The sequence below is a fragment of the Engystomops pustulosus genome, chromosome 2, assembly GCF_040894005.1.
Source record: "Engystomops pustulosus chromosome 2, aEngPut4.maternal, whole genome shotgun sequence".
NCBI lineage: Eukaryota > Metazoa > Chordata > Amphibia > Anura > Leptodactylidae > Engystomops > Engystomops pustulosus.
The window spans coordinates 28,000,759-28,021,138 of NC_092412.1; the positions used below are offsets into that span (position 1 = coordinate 28,000,759).

Genomic DNA, 20,380 nt, shown 5'->3' on the forward strand with positions numbered 1-20,380 from the left:
AATCGGGGGGGGGGGGGGTAAAAAAACTTTTTATTCACCTCGTTACCCGATGGGAACTCATAGCAGCACTAATAATAATACCTTGATTTATACAGCACACACAGATTACACAGCGCTGCACAGAACTTTCCAAATCAGTCCCTGTCCCCGATGGGGCTCACAATCTTATTAACCTACCAGTAAGTTTTGGAGGAAACCCACGCAAACACAGAGAGAACATACAAACTCTTTGCAGATGTTGACCCTGGGACTTGAACTCAGGTCCCCAGCGCTGCAAGGCTGTAGTGCTAACCACTGATCCACCGTGCCGCCCAATGGGCAGTCAATAGACCTGATCTTATCACTGATCACCACATTGGTTTCTCCATGTCATGGGCACCTCTTCAGTCAGCTCCTCATATCTCATCCTCTAGTCCCATTGGACTAAGACATTTGAAGAGACACAATTCTGGAGAGACTCAATTCCCCAAAAAATGAGGAGGGGTGCAGTAAAACTAATGAGATTACAAGCGTCCTCCTTCAGGATCACTTTGGCTGTATCATAGTAGAGCATTTCGGATCGGTCACCCCTCGTTGAATCGGGGATTTGCTTCCTACTTCATTTTCTTCCGTTACAAAATGTAAATCCGGAAAAAGTAAAAATTTAATAACCGGGAATAAAGCGGAGAAACGATCAGGTTCTGCCCAGTACTTAGAAATACACAATTTACATGTAATTACTTCTCCCTCGAGCGACGCGTTTCGTAATTATATTTCCCTAATCCCATGGTTAGTAAAAGACATGCTGTATAATCATTAGCAGATTTGTTCTCACCAGGTAGACCATATGGCCTAAAAACGAGAGAGCGCTACACCGAGCCAACTCCGCGACGTGACTGCCAGGCTGAGCGGAGATCCTCCATACAGACCGGCTCAGCTGAATAAATCATAGTATTAATATTAATGCGAGGGGGGGGTCCACACCCAGGGAAGGATACAGCCGTAATTGATACCGGATTAAGAAACGGTTAAAGGTTTAAGAATTTTAGAACTACCTAAATATTGACAGCACCGACTTTAAGGAACTGAATAAAACGAGGTCAATATATACGGCATATAAAGGGGAATCTACGAAGCTGGATCTTAAAGGGGCGCCTGTCATGTTGAACATGAAGCCAGGTCCTTAGGTGGTATGGTATAGAGCAGGAGGAGCTGAGCAGATTGATACATAGTTTGGTAAGGAAAGATTCAGTGTAACTAAAAAATTATTCTCCTTTTATTGAGTCAAGTGGGCGGTCCTATTCAGTGGATGGCTAGTTTACTGGTGAACAGTCTCCTACTCCTAAGCTTATAAACAGCAAGGATATCAGTATACAAGTTACAAGTTATACTAAAACTTCTTCCATCAAACTATGTTTTAATCTGCACAGCTCATCCTATGCTATATAAGCTTCTCAACCCCTTTTGCTCTATAACATGCTGCCTGCAGATAGGACATTTTGCACAATCTGCTCAGCCCCTCCTGCTCTATAACATGCTGCCTGTAGATAGGACACTATGTACAATCTGCTCAGATCCTCCTGCTCTATAATATGCTGCCTGCAGATAGGACACTATGTACAATCTGCTCAGCCCCTCCTGCTCTATAACATGCTGCCTGTAGACAGGACACTATGTACAATCTGCTCAGCTCCTTCTGCTCTATAACATGCTGCCTGCAGTTAGGTCACTATGCACAATCTGCTCAACCCCTCATGCTCTATAATATGCTGCCTGCAGATAGGACACTATGTACAATCTGCTCAGCTCCTCCTGTTCTATAACATGCTACCTGCATATAGGACACTATGTACAATCTGCTCAGCTCCTCCTGCTCTATAACATGCTACCTGCATATAGGACACCATGTACAATCTGCTCAGCTCCTCCTGTTCTATAACATGCTACCTGCAGATAGGACACCATGTACAATCTGCTCAGCTCCTCCTGCTCTATAACATGCTACCTGCATATAGGACACTGTATACAATCTGCTCAGCTCCTCCTGCTCTATAACATGCTACCTGCAGATAGGACACTCTGTATAATCTGCTCAGCTCCTCCTGCTCTATAACATGCTACCTGCAGATAAGATACTGGGGCACATTTACTACCAGTGCATTTTCGTCGGGTTTCCCGACTTTACCCCGGGTTTTTGGCGCACGCGATTATATTGTGGCGCATCAGCGCCGGCTTGCATGCGACATGGGGCGTGGACGTCGGACAACACGACTGATTCTGACAAACCGCAGAATTTAAAAACTAAATTGTGTCGCAAGATCAAGCACTCACATGCACCGGGAAGAAGAAGCTGAACTCCGGCGCACCTCAGCGGAGAAGCGACACATGCAGCAAAGCGGATGCACAATCTTAGTGAATCGCGGCAGCTCCAAATCCTCGTCGGACAACGCACAGCGGGGGTCGCGACGGGACGGGTAAGTAAAAGTGCCCCACTGTGTACAATCTGCTCAGCTCCTCCTGCTCTATATCACACTGATTTTGTGTTTCTATGTTTTTTTTGTGTTTATTGAGGCAGTTTGTTTTTTATTAGTTTGCGCTGATGCAGTATAAGCGGTAAATATTGTATATAACCCTGAGCTATAATATTCTCACAATCTTACCTCTGATATTGGGGGGATGTTGTTCCAAGACTTAAATCTCCAGAATCCTCTATATCATCGATTTCTGAGAGCAGCAAACGGACAATTTCAGCAAAATTGATTTTCCTTTGCTTTTATTTATGGTGTCTGGCTGAGGATGTGAACCCTGCGCTCGGTGCTTCAAGGTCTCCTGGTTAAGGGGATTTTATATATTTATTTTCGACAAAGGGTGCAGAGTGTCATCTCCTGATACTGTCATAACTTGAAGTCAGCTGTCAGGCTGAGCACGACCTCAGGAGCGGAATTGTTTATCCCAGACATTGGCTGGAAAGGATTCTGCGGATGAGAGCAGGCGGCGCGGCGCGTTCTGATACTTCATATTTTGTTGATTTTGTTCTTTCCGGAAATCCTTGTATTTGACAATAAAGTAACTTTTTGTGAGCAGTTTAAGTATCAAAAGTGCAAAAAGTGCATTTACTTCGAGGCAACTTTTATAAACTTCCTTAAAGGCATATTATAGTATCATAGTTTATACGGTTTAAAAAAGACACTTGTCCATCAAGTTCAACCAAGGAAGCGAACGGATTGGAGGAGGAAGGGATTTAGGGGAAACAATTCTATATAACATAACCATCAATGATATTTAGGTGTAAAAAGGCATCTAGACCCTTCTTGAAGCTCTCTGCTGTCCCTGCTGTGAGCAGCGCCTGAGGCAGGCTATTCCACAGAGTGACAGTTCTCATAGTAAGATTTCTCCAAACGGAGACAGTGCCCCCTCGTCTTTTGATTTGATTTAATCTGAAACAACTTACCACCATATTTTTTGTATGGACCATTCATATATTTATATAAATTAATCATGTCCCCTCGTAGTCGTCTCTTTTTCAGACTAAATAAATCTAGTTGTTTTAATCTTTCCTCATAACTAAGACCCTCCATACCCCTTATCATTTTTGTGGCTTTTTGTTGTACCCTCGCCCTTGTACAGTCGCCAGGAGGTCAGTCAGGAGCAAGTGCAAAAATGTCAGGCATAATATCCAGAGTCATACAGGAGCAAAATCTGAAGCAAGCTGGGTATCAGAACCAGAAAAGGAACAGCAGATACCAGATGTAAAATGTAAAAGTCAGGTAGGAGCTTAGTCTGGAATGAAGAGGGGTTATAAGTAATACTGATCTGATAGTAAGCTGTAAATAGGCTGCAGTGTGTAATGATTATTGGTGTGACTGTGAGTTTGTAGATCAGTACAGCACCCATGATCCCTGTCACAGCAGAATACACAGAGGTTAGTAGATTACAAGAAAAATAAGCACCACAAAAAGTGTTCTTTACTATTTTTTCTATGCATTTGGTCCACAATTCTGTGCTGATTAAATTTCTCAACATGGTAGTAGTCGTAGAATAAGTCGTAGAATAAGAAATTTCAAAGAGAAAGTTCCATCTGCCTAAAGTCGCCACTAGGGGGAGCTTGGAAGCTAACTGCATACTGACCTATTATCAAGGTCAATATAGTAATATTCTGAACTCTGAGCTCTCTAGTAGAGGTTATAGGTATGAATTTTGGAGTTCTGTACTAGTGAAGTTCCAGCCACAAAAAAATATATATTTTAAGAAACTTATCCGGCCCAATTATTTTACATTTCTAGAATGCGGAATCCAAATTGTTCTCAAGGGTGGACATTCCCTTTAAACGTATTACTGAAATCATGTGAAGTTTTGATGATGAGCGGAGCTGTGTATCCCCTGTCCTTATTGATTTTTAGTAGTGTAGCGGGTTTAGTCTGTAACTGCTGTGGGATTTTCAGCATTAACGTTCCAGCAGGGGAGATGAAACAATGTGAAATTGTGCTTTGTGTGAAATAGACCATCCAGTGGGAGGGCTTTTTATGCTGCAGTGAGCTGCGGAGTTGATAAACAGCATGGCAATCAATGTGTAATAATCAAAATTACCTGACTCAACAGCGTGGAAAGCTGCCATCCCAATCTCAGATATTCTCACTAACGGAATCGTCTAGATAAAGAGATCAGGAAACTCGATAAATCTGCGGGCAGTGGAAACAAGAGGGGATGGCTTTGATGTCTCTTTCCAAGTCCTACAGTTCAACAAGATACAAAGTTCTTGTTGTAAAGGACTAAAAAAAAAAAAACTTCCTACCGTAATGCACCCTTGTATGGCCTCGTCTTGGCACGTGTCAGGCTAATCACCATCATGCTAATTGCTCTGAATCTTGTGGTTTCTAGAGATAATTGATAATCTGAAGGGGTAAGTGATGAGATAGAGCAATCAGACGTCTTTAGGTACATTGGAAGTCTTGTTTGTATCTGATTTTTTTGGCTCCTTGTCACTTGTGGGCTTGAGGATGACATGATGTTGGAATGGAGCCACCAGGAATGTCGAGAACTGAAATATATTGGGGGCAGATTTACTTACCCGGTCCTGTCGCGATCCAGCTTTCGGGTCTGGCCGTGATTCACTAAGGTAGTGCGCCTGGTGTCCACCAGGTGTCGCTGCTGCGCTGAGGTCTGTCTGAGTTCACTGGAGTTCACGATCCATTGCTGGGTGCAGGTAAGTGCGTGTCAAGCGACACTTTTTTAAAAAAAATACGTCGGTTTTTCCGAATCCGTTGGGTTCTCTGACGGCCACGCCCCCCCCCCCTGGTTTCCGTCGCACGCATGCTGGTGCCGATGCGCCACAATCCGATCGCGTGCGCCAAAAGCCCGGGGCAATTCAGGGACCTTTAGTAAATGACCCCCATTGACTTTTAATTGCAAAGGGGTCCCAAAGAAGTGAGATGTCCAGGTTACCAGGTAATGTTCTCTTGGAAGATGTTGTTTATAACTGAGTCCCATGAGTTGTATTTAAGGATATCCCATATTATAGAAAAAGGGGCCTTGTGGTCTAACTAAGGACAATGCATTTGCAGTCTTTCTTCTAAGCAGGTGAAGATCCGTTGTCTTTGGCTTGGGTCGGTCATTGTCATGTCTGTGCCGCTCTGCATAATAAAGTCAACTGTCAACTGTCTAGTAATTTCTCGGAACCAAATCATTGTTAAGGTCTGTGGGTGGCTCCATGGTATTGGGGTTCAAATGCAACCAAAGTCAACATCTGAGAAGAGTTTATATAGTCTCTCCATGTCTTTTATAGGGTCTCCATGTGTTTGACTTGGGTGTCCTCCCTCACCCCCCCCCCCCCCCATTCCCCTCCAGCCAAACCAAAGAAAAAAATTGTAAAAACTAACTTATCATTCAACCACTAGATTAATAGGGAACCATACTGCTGCATTCAGGGATTTGAGTAAATCAAGGGCCTTGGTGGTTGGGTCTAGAAGATGGTTGAGTTGCTTGTAGACGTGTTCGTCAAATAAGTTGACAGGCAGTGTTTACAGATTTTAAATGATGTCTAAAGCGATGTACTAGTTCAAGAGATTTCATTGTTAGTTATACATCGAGGTGTCTCCAGTCTTCATCATTGATCCTGCTCTACCACAAGGGAGGACTCTCATGTATATGGACACATAGAAGAGCTGGACATATGTAGATGGAGAAGTTTGATTGCCAATTGGGCAGAAGGTTAAGAAGTCTATGACATAGACTAAATGTGATTTCTTAGATAATATGTGTGATTTACTAGTGATGTGATAACTCAGATTTTCAGATTTCAATGTTAGGCATGTCCCCAATACCCTTCTTGGATGTCACTCCACCAATAGTGACCCAACATTTTTGAATTATCGTTAAGACTGTAGTTAAGTAAGTAAACAGTTGTGAAAAATAGTAGGTAAAGGGACTTGTTAATCAGATATTGTGATGATGTCCATGTATTTGCTCAACCCGGTAACATGGTGGCTTATTTAAGGAAATGTTTCACTACTGTGAACTACCCAAATTCTTCTTATCCAGTAAAAGTCATTGTTCCAGTTATTATGATACAGTTAAAAAAATGTCTCTAGTCCCCACCATTCCGGAGTAGTCATTGTCTTAATTGGCTGATCTCTGCTTGTCAGATGGGCGGAGCCAAATTCAAATCCAGAATCGCTGATCTGACAGTAGACTAGTTTCCATATTTTAAATACCCAATACACAAATTCGGTTCTCTGCTGTCAGATGGGTGGTTCTTAGCTAAATCAGAAAGCTTGGCTCCACCCATCTGACAGTAGAGATATAAAAAGAATGGTATTTATTATTTTGGAACAGTGGGGATAGAGCCAAAATCCATAATCAGTGGAGTGGAACCTTTTAAATTCTGAGAAGAGTTGGAGTTGATGGAGATTGTGTAAGGTCCTCTTTAGAAGTACTTTGTGTTATATGATTACCATTAATATTTTATTGATTTTCTTTCAGGTGACAGTAAGTGACGGAGGTGCATCACCTAAACAGTCCACAGTCTGGGTCGTGGTTCAAGTCTTGGATGAAAACGATAACAAACCTCAATTCCCGGAAAAAGTTTATCAGATCAAACTTCCAGAGAGGGATCGAAAGAAAAGAGGCGAACCAATCTACAGAGCTTTCGCCTTCGACAAAGACGAAGGTCCTAACGCCGAGATCTCTTACACGATTGTTGACGGCAACGAAGACGGCAAGTTCTTTATCGACCCCAAAACTGGCATGGTGTCTTCCAGAAAGCAATTTTCAGCAGGGAATTACGACATCTTAACAGTAAGAATTCATTATCCATTCTTTCCACGTTGCCTAACAGTGAGCCGGAGAAGGTTATTTACAAGGCTAATGCAAAATCAAAACACTTCACTACCTACTTGTATTTTAAATTTGCAAGTGCAAGCGGCCAGTTCCCCCGGGAACCAAAATGGCTAGAACAGCATGCTGCCATAAATGATACATTTGTCTTTAATTCAAAACAGATCCGCCGTACACCGCGCTCAACCGTTTAGGCTAAAAACCAGAAATAGATATTTTAAAATTCATTGGAAGCGTCTCTTTTGATTTAGCCCCTTAGTGTTCCTTCCTCCCATTATTCAAGCAATTGTTGTTAGAATAGTACATTTTTGGTTGTTTTCCTGAAAAGTAATTAAATAAATGTTTATTCAAAAGGTCGAGTGAAGTCAATAACGCGGAATGGATTTTAGCAAAATAAGTTAAATGAGTAACGTCTTAAATGTTTTTGAAGTTTGTGAAGGCCTTGAATGGAATCTGAACTTCTTCGGAAGTTGTTTTGTTGGAATGATGGCAGACTGGAAGGCCGTCTGATCGGTTACATGAACTGGACCAACCATGGCCATGCAGACATAACTTCTCCTAGATGTCTGGCAGTATAGTGGCACAATAGCTTTTCCAGAACTCACAGATTTACCCATAATCGGTCCACTGAATGTATCCAAATATGACCAAATAGGCTAGGTGATTCTCATAGTCTTTTTCAGAAAATCGGAATGCATTGTTATCTTTCCTCTTAAAACAATAGACAAGAAAACAGAAGCCCAAGTCAGTGGAAAGACCCAGGCCTCATGCACACAACTGTATCGGGGGCCGTGATCTGGACACCCCCACACAGATATATTATAGCAAGTCATGATATGTTGCCACGCCGCAAAATTTAGCTCAAGTCCTATCTTTGGTCGAATTTTTGGCCTCTAAGCTACTTATACAGAGGGCAGGCGTGAGAAGCGAACTACCCTTCTCCACTAGGCCGCATCATACATCTTATAACAGTATCTGGCATAAAATGCATTATAAAGTCTCATTTTCTTTTGGCACTTGACCATGTTTGTGCCAACATTTGTGACCTTTCAGTAGAAGCTGCATGATTAGGGCTCTACGGGCTGACTTATTTCACATTTTCGGTGCAAAAACTTGCGGTCCGAAGTTTTCCTAATCCGGTCCGAAGTTTGCCTAAAGTTCATATGCACCTCATCTGGCACATGCGCACACATGGATCAACTAATTAGCACCTCCTAATAGTTTTGACTCATGTAAAGCCTACAGGTAATAGATTAATTCTAGTCTAACAAAGGTCTTAATAAATTCTAGCCAAGATTTTGGGCCACCTTTACATAAATTTCTTTGGATGTGATGGCCTTAAAAAGAACCTACCACCACGAATCTACCTATAAAGGTAGATCGGGTGGTAGGTGGATGTAAGGGACGTGAGGATAGCTCTTTTTAGAGCTAATCTTCACGTCCCCGCTAACTTTTGGGAAACTTTATTGACCTAATATGTAAATTTAGTTATGCGGCTACTGGGGCGTGGAGTAGCCGGCACAAGGCTACACAGCGCGGCTACTCCACGCCCCAGTAGCCACATTACTCCTCCTACCCTGTTGTGTGCGGCGCGCAGCTCCTCGTAGCTGCGCGCCCTCGACCGACAAGCCGGCTACTGTGCATGCGCAGTAGCTCCGGCCTCGGAGCTGGGACTGCTCAGTCGGCGTTCTGCGCAGAACGCCATCATGACGGACGAGGGCTGCACGCAACAGGGTAGGAGGAGTAATGTGGCTACTGGGGCGTGGAGTAGCCGCGCTGTGTAGCCTCGTGTCGGCTACTCCACGCCCCAGTAGCCGCATAACGAAATTTACATATTAGGTCAATAAAGTTTCCCAAAAGTTAGCGGGACGTGAAGATTAGCTCTAAAAAGAGCTATCCTCACGTCCCTTACATCCACCTACCACTCGATCTACCTTTACCCTCACCTATCAAACATTTATGGAAGATTGAGTTGAAGTGGAAGTTGCTATAGACTGATTGGACACATTTCTCTTCCCACCTCAGATAAAGGCTGTAGACAATGGACGTCCTCAGAAGTCCTCCACTGCTCGACTCCATATTGATTGGATAAAGAAGCCTCCACCTTCGGCGACCCCCCTGACTTTTGATGAACCTTTCTACAACTTTACAGTCATGGAAAGTGATAAAGTGACAGAGATTGTGGGGGTGGTCACTGTGCAGCCTACCAACATCCCCCTCTGGTTTGATGTAGAAGGTAAGTCAACTCAAGACAACTCCATCCTCAGAAAAATCAATATGTGTTCCATTCCTTATATTTAAAAGGATCACACATTTTCAATTACAAGGTCTGTTTCCAACCTTATATACTATGATACTATGAACTTTTTGATAATTTATTAACTTTACTATTTATGTTTTTACATTAACATTAGAGATGAGCGAACACTAAAATGCTCGGGTACTCGTTATTCGAGACGAACTTTTCCCGATGCTCGAGTGCTCGTCTCGAATAACGAACCCCATTGAAGTCAATGGGAGACTCGAGCATTTTTCAAGGGGACCAAGGCTCTGCACAGGGAAGCTTGGCCAAACACCTGGGAACCTCAGAAAAGGATGGAAACACCACGGAAATGGACAGGAAACAGCAGGGGCAGCATGCATGGATGCCTCTGAGGCTGCTTAATCGCACCATTATGCCAAAATTATGGGCAACAGCATGGCCATGACAGAGTGACCGAATGAGGCTAGATAGCATCTAAAACATCCAATAATTGACCATGACACTATAGGGGACGGCATGCAGAGGCAGCGGCAGCAGCGGCAGGCTAGAGAGTGGCATGGCAACATACCCTAAATGGACTCAGGCTTCAAACCAATGGGTGGCAGAGAGGAACCAAAGGAGGTGAGCAAGAAGCGCTCAAATAATATCGTTTGATAAGGGGACCATGTATGGAGGCAGTGAACTAGTAGTAGATTAAAGGTGCTGCAGTTAAAACTATGTTAGTTGGATCTTGGCATGGAGCTGGCGCTCCGCTGCCAGGCGAGCTTTCGCCAATCCAAGCCCCTGTCTATAGGCTACTCCCCAAACAGCACTTCTAAGAACCTTTTGTATAAGATCAAGTGTAGTAGCGTTCTTATAAGTTTAGGATATGGCGGGTGAGGGGAATGTAAACAGATGCGCAAGAAGCGCTGAAATAATATCCCTAAATGGTAAAAGTTTGCAAGTATATTTTGGGGATTACACAGCAGGGTGGCGACAAAGTTAACAACTTTGATGTGGAATGCCCTGTAATAGCTCTTGGGCGGTGTGCCTTTTATCGCCTAGGCTCAGCAGTTTCAGCACCGCCTGCTGTCGCTTAGCGACGGCACTGCTGCTGTGCCTAGAGCTACCGACTGATGGCACCATGCCCACGGATGGTAATTCGGAGGAGGAGGAGGTGGAGGAGGGGTGGGAGGAGGTATAGTAGGCCTTTGAGACCTGGACCGAGGTAGGCCCCGCAATTCTCTGCGTCGGCAGTATATGACCAGCCCCAGGGTCAGACTCGGTCCCAGCCTGCACCAAGTTAAGTGTAGTAGCGTTCTTATAAGTTTGGGATATGGCGGGTGAGGGGAATGTAAACAGATGCGCAAGAAGCGCATGATGCGCATGGAGCTGGCGTTCCGCTGCCAGGCGAGCTTTCGCCAATCCAAGCCCCTGTCTCTAGGCTACTCCCCAAACAGCACTTCTAAGAACCTTTTGTATAAGATCAAGTGTAGTAGCGTTCTTATAAGTTTAGGATATGCCGGGTGAGGGGAATGTAAACAGATGCGCAAGAAGCGCTGAAATAATATCCCTAAATGGTAAAAGTTTGCCAGTATATTTTGTGGATAACACAGCAGGGTGGCGACAAAGTTAACAACTTTGATGTGGAATCCATGAAAACAACCCAAATTTCTGCCTGACACACCTCGTTTGATAAAGGGACGATGTATGGAGGCAGCTATATGGACGACTTTTGGAGGTAGCAATGGAGACAACGTGTGGAGGCTGCTATGGAGACAATTTAATTTGGATAGTGCCTGTATGTGGCAGTCCCAAACATTTTTCAAACCAGAGGAGCAGGTAGGTGGCCCTCCAGTAAAATGGGATAGATTGAGTGCCTGTATGTGGCAGTCCCAAAAATGTTTCAAACCAGAGGAGCAGGTAGGTGGCCCTCCAGTAAAATGGAATAGATTGAGTGCCTGTATGTGGCAGTCCCAAAAATTGTTCAAACCAGAGGAGCAGGTAGGTGGCCCTGCAGTAAAATGGAATAGATTGAGTGCCTGTATGTGGCAGTCCCAAAAATGTTTCAAACCAGAGGAGCAGGTAGGTGGCCCTCCAGTAAAATGGAATAGATTGAGTGCCTGTATGTGGCAGTCCCAAAAATTGTTCAAACCAGAGGAGCAGGTAGGTGGCCCTGCAGTAAAATGGAATAGATTGAGTGCCTGTATGTGGCAGTCCCAAAAATTGTTTCAAACAGAGGACCGGGTAGGTGGCCCTCCAGAAAAATTAAATGCATGAAGTACTATAGCAAGAGCCAGTGGGCCCTGTCAAAAAATAGCCATTTTCCTCTGCTTTACTGTACAAAGAGGAGGAGAAGGAGGAAAATGAGGAGGAGGAGGAGGAGTGGATCAATTATTCAGGTTGAGCTTCCTTCACCTGGTGGAGATTGGAAATTCTGAGAAATCCAGCCTTTATTCATTTTAATAAGCGTCAGCCTGTCAGCGCTGTCAGTCGACAGGCGTGTACGCTTATCGGTGATGATGCCACCAGCTGCACTGAAAACCCGCTCGGACAAGACGCTAGCGGCAGGGCAGGCAAGAACCTCCAAGGCGTACAGCGCCAGTTCGTGCCACATGTCCAGCTTTGAAACCCAGTAGTTGTAGGGAGCTGTGTGATCATTTAGGACGATGGTATGGTCAGCTACGTACTCCCTCACCATCTTTCTGTAAAGATCAGCCCTACTCTGCCGAGACTGGGGACAGGTGACAGTGTCTTGCTGGGGTGACATAAAGCTGGCAAAAGCCTTGTAAAGCGTACCCTTGCCAGTGCTGGACAAGCTGCCTGCTCGCCTACTCTCCCTCGCTACTTGTCCCGCAGAACTACGCACTCTGCCGCTAGCGCTGTCAGAAGGGAAATACTGTTTCAGCTTGTGCACCAGGGCCTGCTGGTATTCATGCATTCTCACACTCCTTTCCTCTCCAGGGATGAGAGTGGGAAGATTTTGCTTGTACCGTGGGTCCAGGAGAGTGAACACCCAGTAATCGGTGCTGGAATAAATTCTTTGAACGCGAGGGTCACGGGATAGGCAGCCTAGCATGAAATCTGCCATATGCGCCTGAGTACCAACGCGTAAGAATTCACTCCCCTCACTGGCCTGACTGTCCATTTCCTCCTCCTCCAACTCCTCCAACTCCTCTTCTTCTGCCCATACACGCTGAACAGTGAAGGACTCAACAATGGTCCCCTCTTGTGTCTCGCCAACATTCTCCTCCTCTTCCTCCTCATCCTCCTCCACCTCCACCTCCTCCGATATGCGCTGAGAAACAGACCTCAGGGTGCTTTGGCTATCAACAAGGGAATATTCTTCCCCCGTCTCTTGTGACGAGCGCAAAGCTTCCGACTTCATGCTGACCAGAGAGTTTTTCAACAGGCCAAGCAGCGGGATGGTGAGGCTGATGATGGCGGCATCGCCACTGACCATCTGTGTTGACTCCTCAAAGTTACTCAGCACCTGACAGATATCAGACATCCACGTCCACTCCTCATTGTAGACTTGAGGAAGCTGACTGACCTGACTACCAGTTCTGGTGGAAGTTGACATCTGGCAGTCTACAATCGCTCTGCGCTGCTGGTAAACTCTGGATAACATGGTCAGTGTTGAATTCCACCTCGTGGGCACGTCGCACAACAGTCGGTGAGCGGGCAGTTGGAGGCGGCGCTGCGCTGCCCTGAGAGTGGCAGCATCTGGGCTGGACTTCCTGAAATGCGCACAGATGCGGCGCACCTTCGTGAGCAAATCAGACAGATTGGGGTATGTCTTGAGGAAACGCTGCACTATCAGATTTAACACATGGGCCAGGCATGGCACATGTGTCAGTCTGCCGAGTTGCAGAGCCGCCACCAGGTTACGGCCGTTGTCACACACAACCATTCCCGGCTTGAGGTTCAGCGGTGCCAGCCACAGATCAGTCTGCGCCGTGATGCCCTGTAATAGCTCTTGGGCGGTGTGCCTTTTGTCGCCTAGGCTCAGCAGTTTGAGCACCGCCTGCTGTCGCTTAGCGACGGCACTGCTGCTGTGCCTAGAGCTACCGACTGATGGCGCCGTGCCCACGGATGGTAGTTCGGAGGAGGAGGTGGAGGAGGGGTGGGAGGAGGAGGAGGCATAGTAGGCCTGAAACACCTGGACCGAGGTAGGCCCCGCAATCCTCGGCGTCGGCAGTATATGAGCAGCCCCAGGGTCAGACTCGGTCCCAGCCTCCACCAAGTTAACCCAATGTGCCGTCAGCGATATATAGTGGCCCTGCCCGGCAGCACTCGTCCACGTGTCCGTGGTCAGGTGGACCTTGTCAGAAACGGCGTTGGTCAGGGCACGGATGATGTTGTCTGACACGTGCTGGTGCAGGGCTGGGACGGCACATCGGGAAAAGTAGTGGCGGCTGGGGACCGAATACCGAGGGGCGGCCGCCGCCATGAGGTTGCGAAAGGCCTCGGTCTCTACTAGCCTATAGGGCAGCATCTCCAGGCTAAGCAATCTGGAGATGTGCACATTAAGGGCTTGGGCGTGCGGGTGGGTTGCACTATATTTGCGTTTCCGCTCCAGCGTCTGGGGTATGGAGAGCTGAACGCTGGTGGATGCTGTGGAGGATCGTGGAGGCGACGATGGGGTTTTTGTGCCAGGGTCCTGGGCAGGGGGCTGACTAGCAGCTGACACAGGGGAAGGAGCAGTGGTGTGCACGGCCGGAGGTGAACGGGCTTGTTGCCACTGAGTGGGGTGCTTAGCATTCATATGCCTGCGCATACTGGTGGTAGTTAAGCTAGTAGTGGTGGAACCCCTGCTGAGCCTGGTTTGGCAAATGTTGCACACCACAGTCCGTCGGTCATCCGGTGTTTCCTTAAAGAACCTCCACACTTCTGAAGATCTAGCCCTCGCCGCAAGAGCCCTCACCACGGGAGCTTCACTAGTTGACAGTGGCGCTGATGCACCAGCTCTGGCCCTGCCTCTCCGTCTGGCCCCACCACTGCCTCTTCCAACCTGTTCAGGTCGAGGACTCTCCTCCGTCTCAGAAGCACTGTGTTCACCCGGCCTCTCAACCCAGCTTGGGTCTGTCACCTCATCATCCTCCGATCCCTCAGTCTGCTCCCCCCTCGGACTTCCTGCCCTGACAACAACTTCCCCACTGTCTGACAACCGTGTCTCCTCATCGTCGGACACCTCTTTACACACTTCCACTACGTCAAGAAGGTCATCATCACCCACAGACTGTGACTGGTGGAAAACCTGGGCATCGGAAAATTGCTCAGCAGCAACCGGACAAGTGGTTTGTGACTGTGGGAAGGGTCCAGAAAACAGTTCCTCAGAGTATGCCGGTTCAAATGCCAAATTTTCCTGGGAGGGGGCAGACTGGGGGGGAGGAGGCTGAGGTGCAGGAGCTGGAGGAGTGGGGATTTCGGTGACATGGGTGGACTGCGTGGAAGACTTACTGGTGGTGGACAAATTGCTCGAAGCATTGTCAGCAATCCACGACATCACCTGTTCGCACTGTTCTGGCCTCAACAGTGCTCTACCACGAGTCCCAGTAACTTCAGACATGAACCTAGGGAGTGTAGCTCTGCGGCGTTCCCCTGCTCCCTCATCAGCAGGTGGTGTCTCACCCCGCCCAGGACCACGGCCTCTGACCCCTGCAGTAGTTGGACGCCCACGTCCCCGCCCTCGTCCTCTACCCCTAGCCCTCGGGTTAAACATTTTTAAAATGAGAGTTATAACTTTTTTTTTTTTTTTACTTCTTTTTGTTTTTTTTGGTGTTTTTTTTTTTTTTTTTGTGTTTTTTGTTTTTTTTTGAGTTTTTAAAACCAAACAATCCTATCCTATTGCTATGGCTATTTTCTAGCCAAGTATCAAAGGAAGCACACTACTATGCCAGATGAGATGACACTGAGTTATTGCCTAATAGAAATCCAACCCCTACTGAATTTTGCCACTTCGGCCTTTGCTATGGATATGTGCGCCACTAAGCGCAGAACACAGCGGTCGCAAGTCTCACTACAAATTGCTCAGAATTGGCAAGTACATGCACTGCAGAAACTACAGCCACCAGCAGATCAACCAGAAATCAAATATATAGAACGCTACTGTAGGCTTCAAGAAGCTGTTTGTATTCTCCTGTGGCTATTTTCTAGCCAAGTATCAAAGGAAGCACACTACTATGCCAGATGAGATGACACTGAGTTATTGCCTAATAGAAATCCAACCCCTACTGAATTTTGCCACTTCGGCCTTTGCTATGGATATGTGCGCCACTAAGCGCAGAACACAGCGGTCGCAAGTCTCACTACAAATTGCTCAGAATTGGCAAGTACATGCACTGCAGAAACTACAGCCACCAGCAGATCAACCAGAAATCAAATATATAGAACGCTACTGTAGGCTTCAAGAAGCTGTTTGTATTCTCCTATGGCTATTTTCTAGCCAAGTATCAAAGGAAGCACACTACTATGCCAGATGAGATGACACTGAGTTATTGCCTAATAGAAATCCAACCCCTACTGAATTTTGCCACTTCGGCCTTTGCTATGGATATGTGCGCCACTAAGCGCAGAACACAGCGGTCGCAAGTCTCACTACAAATTGCTCAGAATTGGCAAGTACATGCACTGCAGAAACTACAGCCACCAGCAGATCAACCAGAAATCAAATATATAGAACGCTACTGTAGGCTTCAAGAAGCTGTTTGTATTCTCCTATGGCTATTTTCTAGCCAAGTATCAAAGGAAGCACACTACTATGCCAGATGAGATGACACTGAGTTATTGCCTAATAGAAATCCAACCCCTACTGAATTTTGCCACTTCGGCCTTTGCTATGGATATGTGCGCCACTAAGCGCAGAACACAGCGGTCGCAAGTCTCACTACAAATTGCTCAGAATTGGCAAGTACATGCACTGCAGAAACTACAGCCACCAGCAGATCAACCAGAAATCAAATATATAGAACGCTACTGTAGGCTTCAAGAAGCTGTTTGTATTCTCCTATGGCTATTTTCTAGCCAAGTATCAAAGGAAGCACACTACTATGCCAGATGAGATGACACTGAGTTATTGCCTAATAGAAATCCAACCCCTACTGAATTTTCCCACTTCGGTCTTTGCTATGGATATGTGTGCCACTAAGAGCTAAACACAACGGTAGCAAGTCCCCCTGCTAATTCCTCACAAAATGGTAAAAGATGCAAATTAAAATAAAAAAAGTAGAACGTTATTGTAGCCCTAAGAAGGGCTGTTGGGTTCTTGTAGAATCACTCCTGCCTAACAGTAAGCTAATAGAACACCCTAACGCTTTCCCTGACCAGCAGCAGCTCTCTCCCTAGCGGCATCCAGACACAGAATGATCCGAGCAGCGCGGGCAGCGGCTAGTCTATCCCAGGGTCACCTGATCTGGCCAGCCAACCACTGCTATCGACGTGTAAGGGTACCACGTCATGCTGGGTGGAGTGCAGAGTCTCCTGGCTTGTGATTGGCTCTGTTTCTGGCCGCCAAAAAGCAAAACGGCGGGAGCTGCCATTTTCTCGAGCGGGCGAAGTATTCGTCCGAGTAACGAGCAGTTTCGAGTACCCTAATGCTCGACCGAGCATCAAGCTCGGACGAGTATGTTCGCTCATCTCTAATTAACATCTACTTTTTCTTTGAGGGGTTACATTAATGTGGCTACTTGTACATAGGTTATGTCTGATATCGCAGCACAGCTCCTTTTACCTCAAATAAGTAGTGCTGCCAAATAATGCATAACAAATGGTGGTGCTGGAAGACGGAAAAATACAGAATAGTGTGTGCAGCTCTGGGGTATAAATCAGGATGTAACTCAGGATCAGTACAGAATAAGTAATGTCATGTATGTACACAGTGACTGCACCAGCCGCAGAATAGTGAGTGCAGCTCTGGAGTATAATACAGGATATAACTCAGGATCAGTACAGGATAAGTAATGTCATGTATGTACAGTGACTGCACCAGCAGCAGAATAGTGAGTGCAGCTCTGCAGTATAATACAGGATGTAACTCAGGATCAGTACAGGATAAGTAATGTCATGTATGTACACAGTGACTGCACCAGCAGCAGAATAGTGAGTGCAGCTCTGGAGTATAAGACAGGATGTAACTCAGGATAAGTACAGGATAAGTAATGTCATGTATGTACACAGTGACTGCACCTCCAGCAGAATAGTGAGTGCAGCTCTGGGGTATAATACAGGTTGTAACTCAGGATCAGTACAGGATAAGTAATGTCATGTATGTACATAGTGACTGCACCAGCAGCAGAATAGTGAGTGCAGCTCTGGAGTATAATACAGGATGTAACTCAGGATCAGCACAGAATAAGTAATGTCATGTATGTACACAGTGACTGCACCAGCAGAATAGTGAGTGCAGCTCTGGAGTATAATACAGGATGTAACTCAGGATCAGTACAGGATAAGTAGTTTCATGTATGTACACAGTGACTGCACCACCAGTAGAATACAGTGCAGCAGCTTGTGTGCCTGTGTCGTAGTCTCCTCAATGCAAACTTCCTCTCCTCCACACCATCCCCCTCCCCTGCCTGCTCAATGCCCATGACAGGAAATGAGGAGGATGCATGTGAAAGTGAGGAGACTAGGACACAGGCTGTGGCTGCCCCTTCCTCTAGACTCACAACACGCTGCTGGCAGGGAGCCAGGTAATATGAAATAAAGTTTTATAAACTGCTGAAATTTTTTAAATCGGTTTAAAGGGGTTGTCCCAGACTTTACATAAAACAATGATGGTCGGGAGGGGGCTGCTTAAAAAAAAATAAACATGTACTTACCTCCCAACGTCCTCCAGGTGTGCCTTGCTGCTGTCACTCTTGTCCATGCCCCATGTAAACAAACATTACTCCAGAAGCAGCGCTGCATTCAGCTTCCGGGGAGCCACGCCCACCCGTCCCTATTCACATGATTCACATACGGGACGGATGGGTGTTGATTTCGGCCGTAAACTGAATCCAGCGCTGCTTCTGTGGCCATGTTTGTTTACATGGGGCACGGACCGGAGCAATAGCAGCCCCAGCCCCCCGGCCAACTTTGTTTTTTTTTATAAAGTCTCAGACAACCCCTTTAACATAGGCTATTGGAACCTGTCACGAACAATGACATTCCCTTTAACAGGTTCACTTTATCTTTTTATGTGGTGTTTTAAGTGTTTAGTTGACACCACTCACATGTCTGAAACATCTGTTAGGCTATTTCTAGAACAAAAGAAAGCTGCAGAGCTCAAGTACATCCCGCCATATACCATATTTTTCGGACCATAAGGCACACCGGCTTTTAAGGTGCACCATCAATAAATGCCTGCTAAAACGTCTAGGTTTATATACAAGGCGCACCGGATTATAAGGCGCACCTGATTATATGGATGAATGACCAGCAGGTGGCAGACCTGTGCACAGTTCCCGGCAGCTGTTGTCTGTAAGTACGGTTCATATATAAGGCGCACCGGACTATAAGGCGCACCCTAGATTTCTGAGAAAATCAAAGGATTTTTTGTGCGCCTTATAGTCCGAAAAATACGGTAATAATAATATACCAGATATGTTATGTCCAACAAGTCTACTTGTAGCTTTCAGTGGGATTTTGTTACCGTACAGGGTGAAATAGGACAAGTACAGAGCCTTGAGTAGAATAGATACGGGGGAAACTGGAAGTTATTATTAGGCCTCATTATAAGGAATTGGGATAATATTCCATGTATAATCACTAATATTCCTAACCATGGATGACACTTTGCTTTGCTTTTGCTAATGTCCTAAAATCTCATTCATTTTCTTCTGTTCTTCTTCCTATTTGTACACGTTGTCAGATGGAATCCCTTTGATTGTTGTTGCACTAATCTTGTCCTGTCTGACTCTCTCTTGTCTCTCGCTTGTCTTTTCTGCTGTCTCTTTCCTTTCCTGCCCTGCTGCAAGGTGGCAAGCATGCCCGAGAGATGTTCTATATTCTGCAGACAGCTTGTGGGCACAACTGCTCATCAGAAGGTATTATTGCTGCATTTTGCTAAATTGCTGCTGATCTCATGGAGACTTGTTTTTTTTTTTTTTGCTATTTAAATGGTTGTTTTATAGACACGTCCGAGGCCGAGCATCAGTCTCAACACAAATTTCTGTGCATCCCTTCTTCAGCAATTTTATAATATTATATTTTTATTTATTTATTTTGCCAAGCCGGTATCCAATTACTTTCCCTTTTTTATCTCTGTTATTCCTCCTTCTGTGACTCCTGATACCTTCTCCGTGTTATCTAGGTAAAACAGAATTTTATTAGAATTTTTTTTTTTTTCGTTATTAAGGCCACGGGCTATAAACAAAATGTCTCATTTATATATTTCATTTTTCTTTTTACAAATTGTTTAGGACATTAAACTTTTTTGAAATGTTTCCTTTAGTCATTATTAGAATTGTTATTTATTCATTATTTATTACTATTTTATTATTATTATTTTTATTATTTAATTAACTACATTTATATATACAGTTTAGATGGATATATTTAATATATATCCATCTAAAAAAAATATATATATATATATATATATATATATATATATATATATATATATATATATATATATATATATATATATGCAGCCCTATATATATTACGCACAAGATAGTTTCTCTAGTTATGTTCTCAAGTTGAGTTTGTATGTAAGTCGGAACTGTATATTTTATCATTGTAACCCCAGACAGAGTTTTTTTGGTCTTTGTGACAACTGGATTTTAAAAATGTTGGGTTGTCATAAGAACCAGGATTAACAGTAAATCTTCATTACAGACA

General features: G+C 45.2%; 1 protein-coding gene across 8 annotated transcripts in view; it reads left to right on the forward strand.

The window, feature by feature from the left end:
• Positions 1 to 20,380, forward strand: part of FAT3 (FAT atypical cadherin 3) — a 430,787-nt gene that overhangs the window by 300,918 nt on the left and 109,489 nt on the right. For 6 of the 8 annotated variants that reach the window (XM_072134102.1, XM_072134101.1, XM_072134104.1 and 3 more), the window contains 3 exons: positions 6,958 to 7,272; positions 9,337 to 9,547; positions 19,513 to 19,581. In XM_072134102.1, the coding sequence (XP_071990203.1) occupies positions 6,958 to 7,272; positions 9,337 to 9,547; positions 19,513 to 19,581 (595 nt within the window). The remainder of the gene's footprint in view (positions 1 to 6,957; positions 7,273 to 9,336; positions 9,548 to 19,512; positions 19,582 to 20,380) is intronic. The other 2 variants (XM_072134106.1, XM_072134108.1) reach the window with 1 other exon arrangement.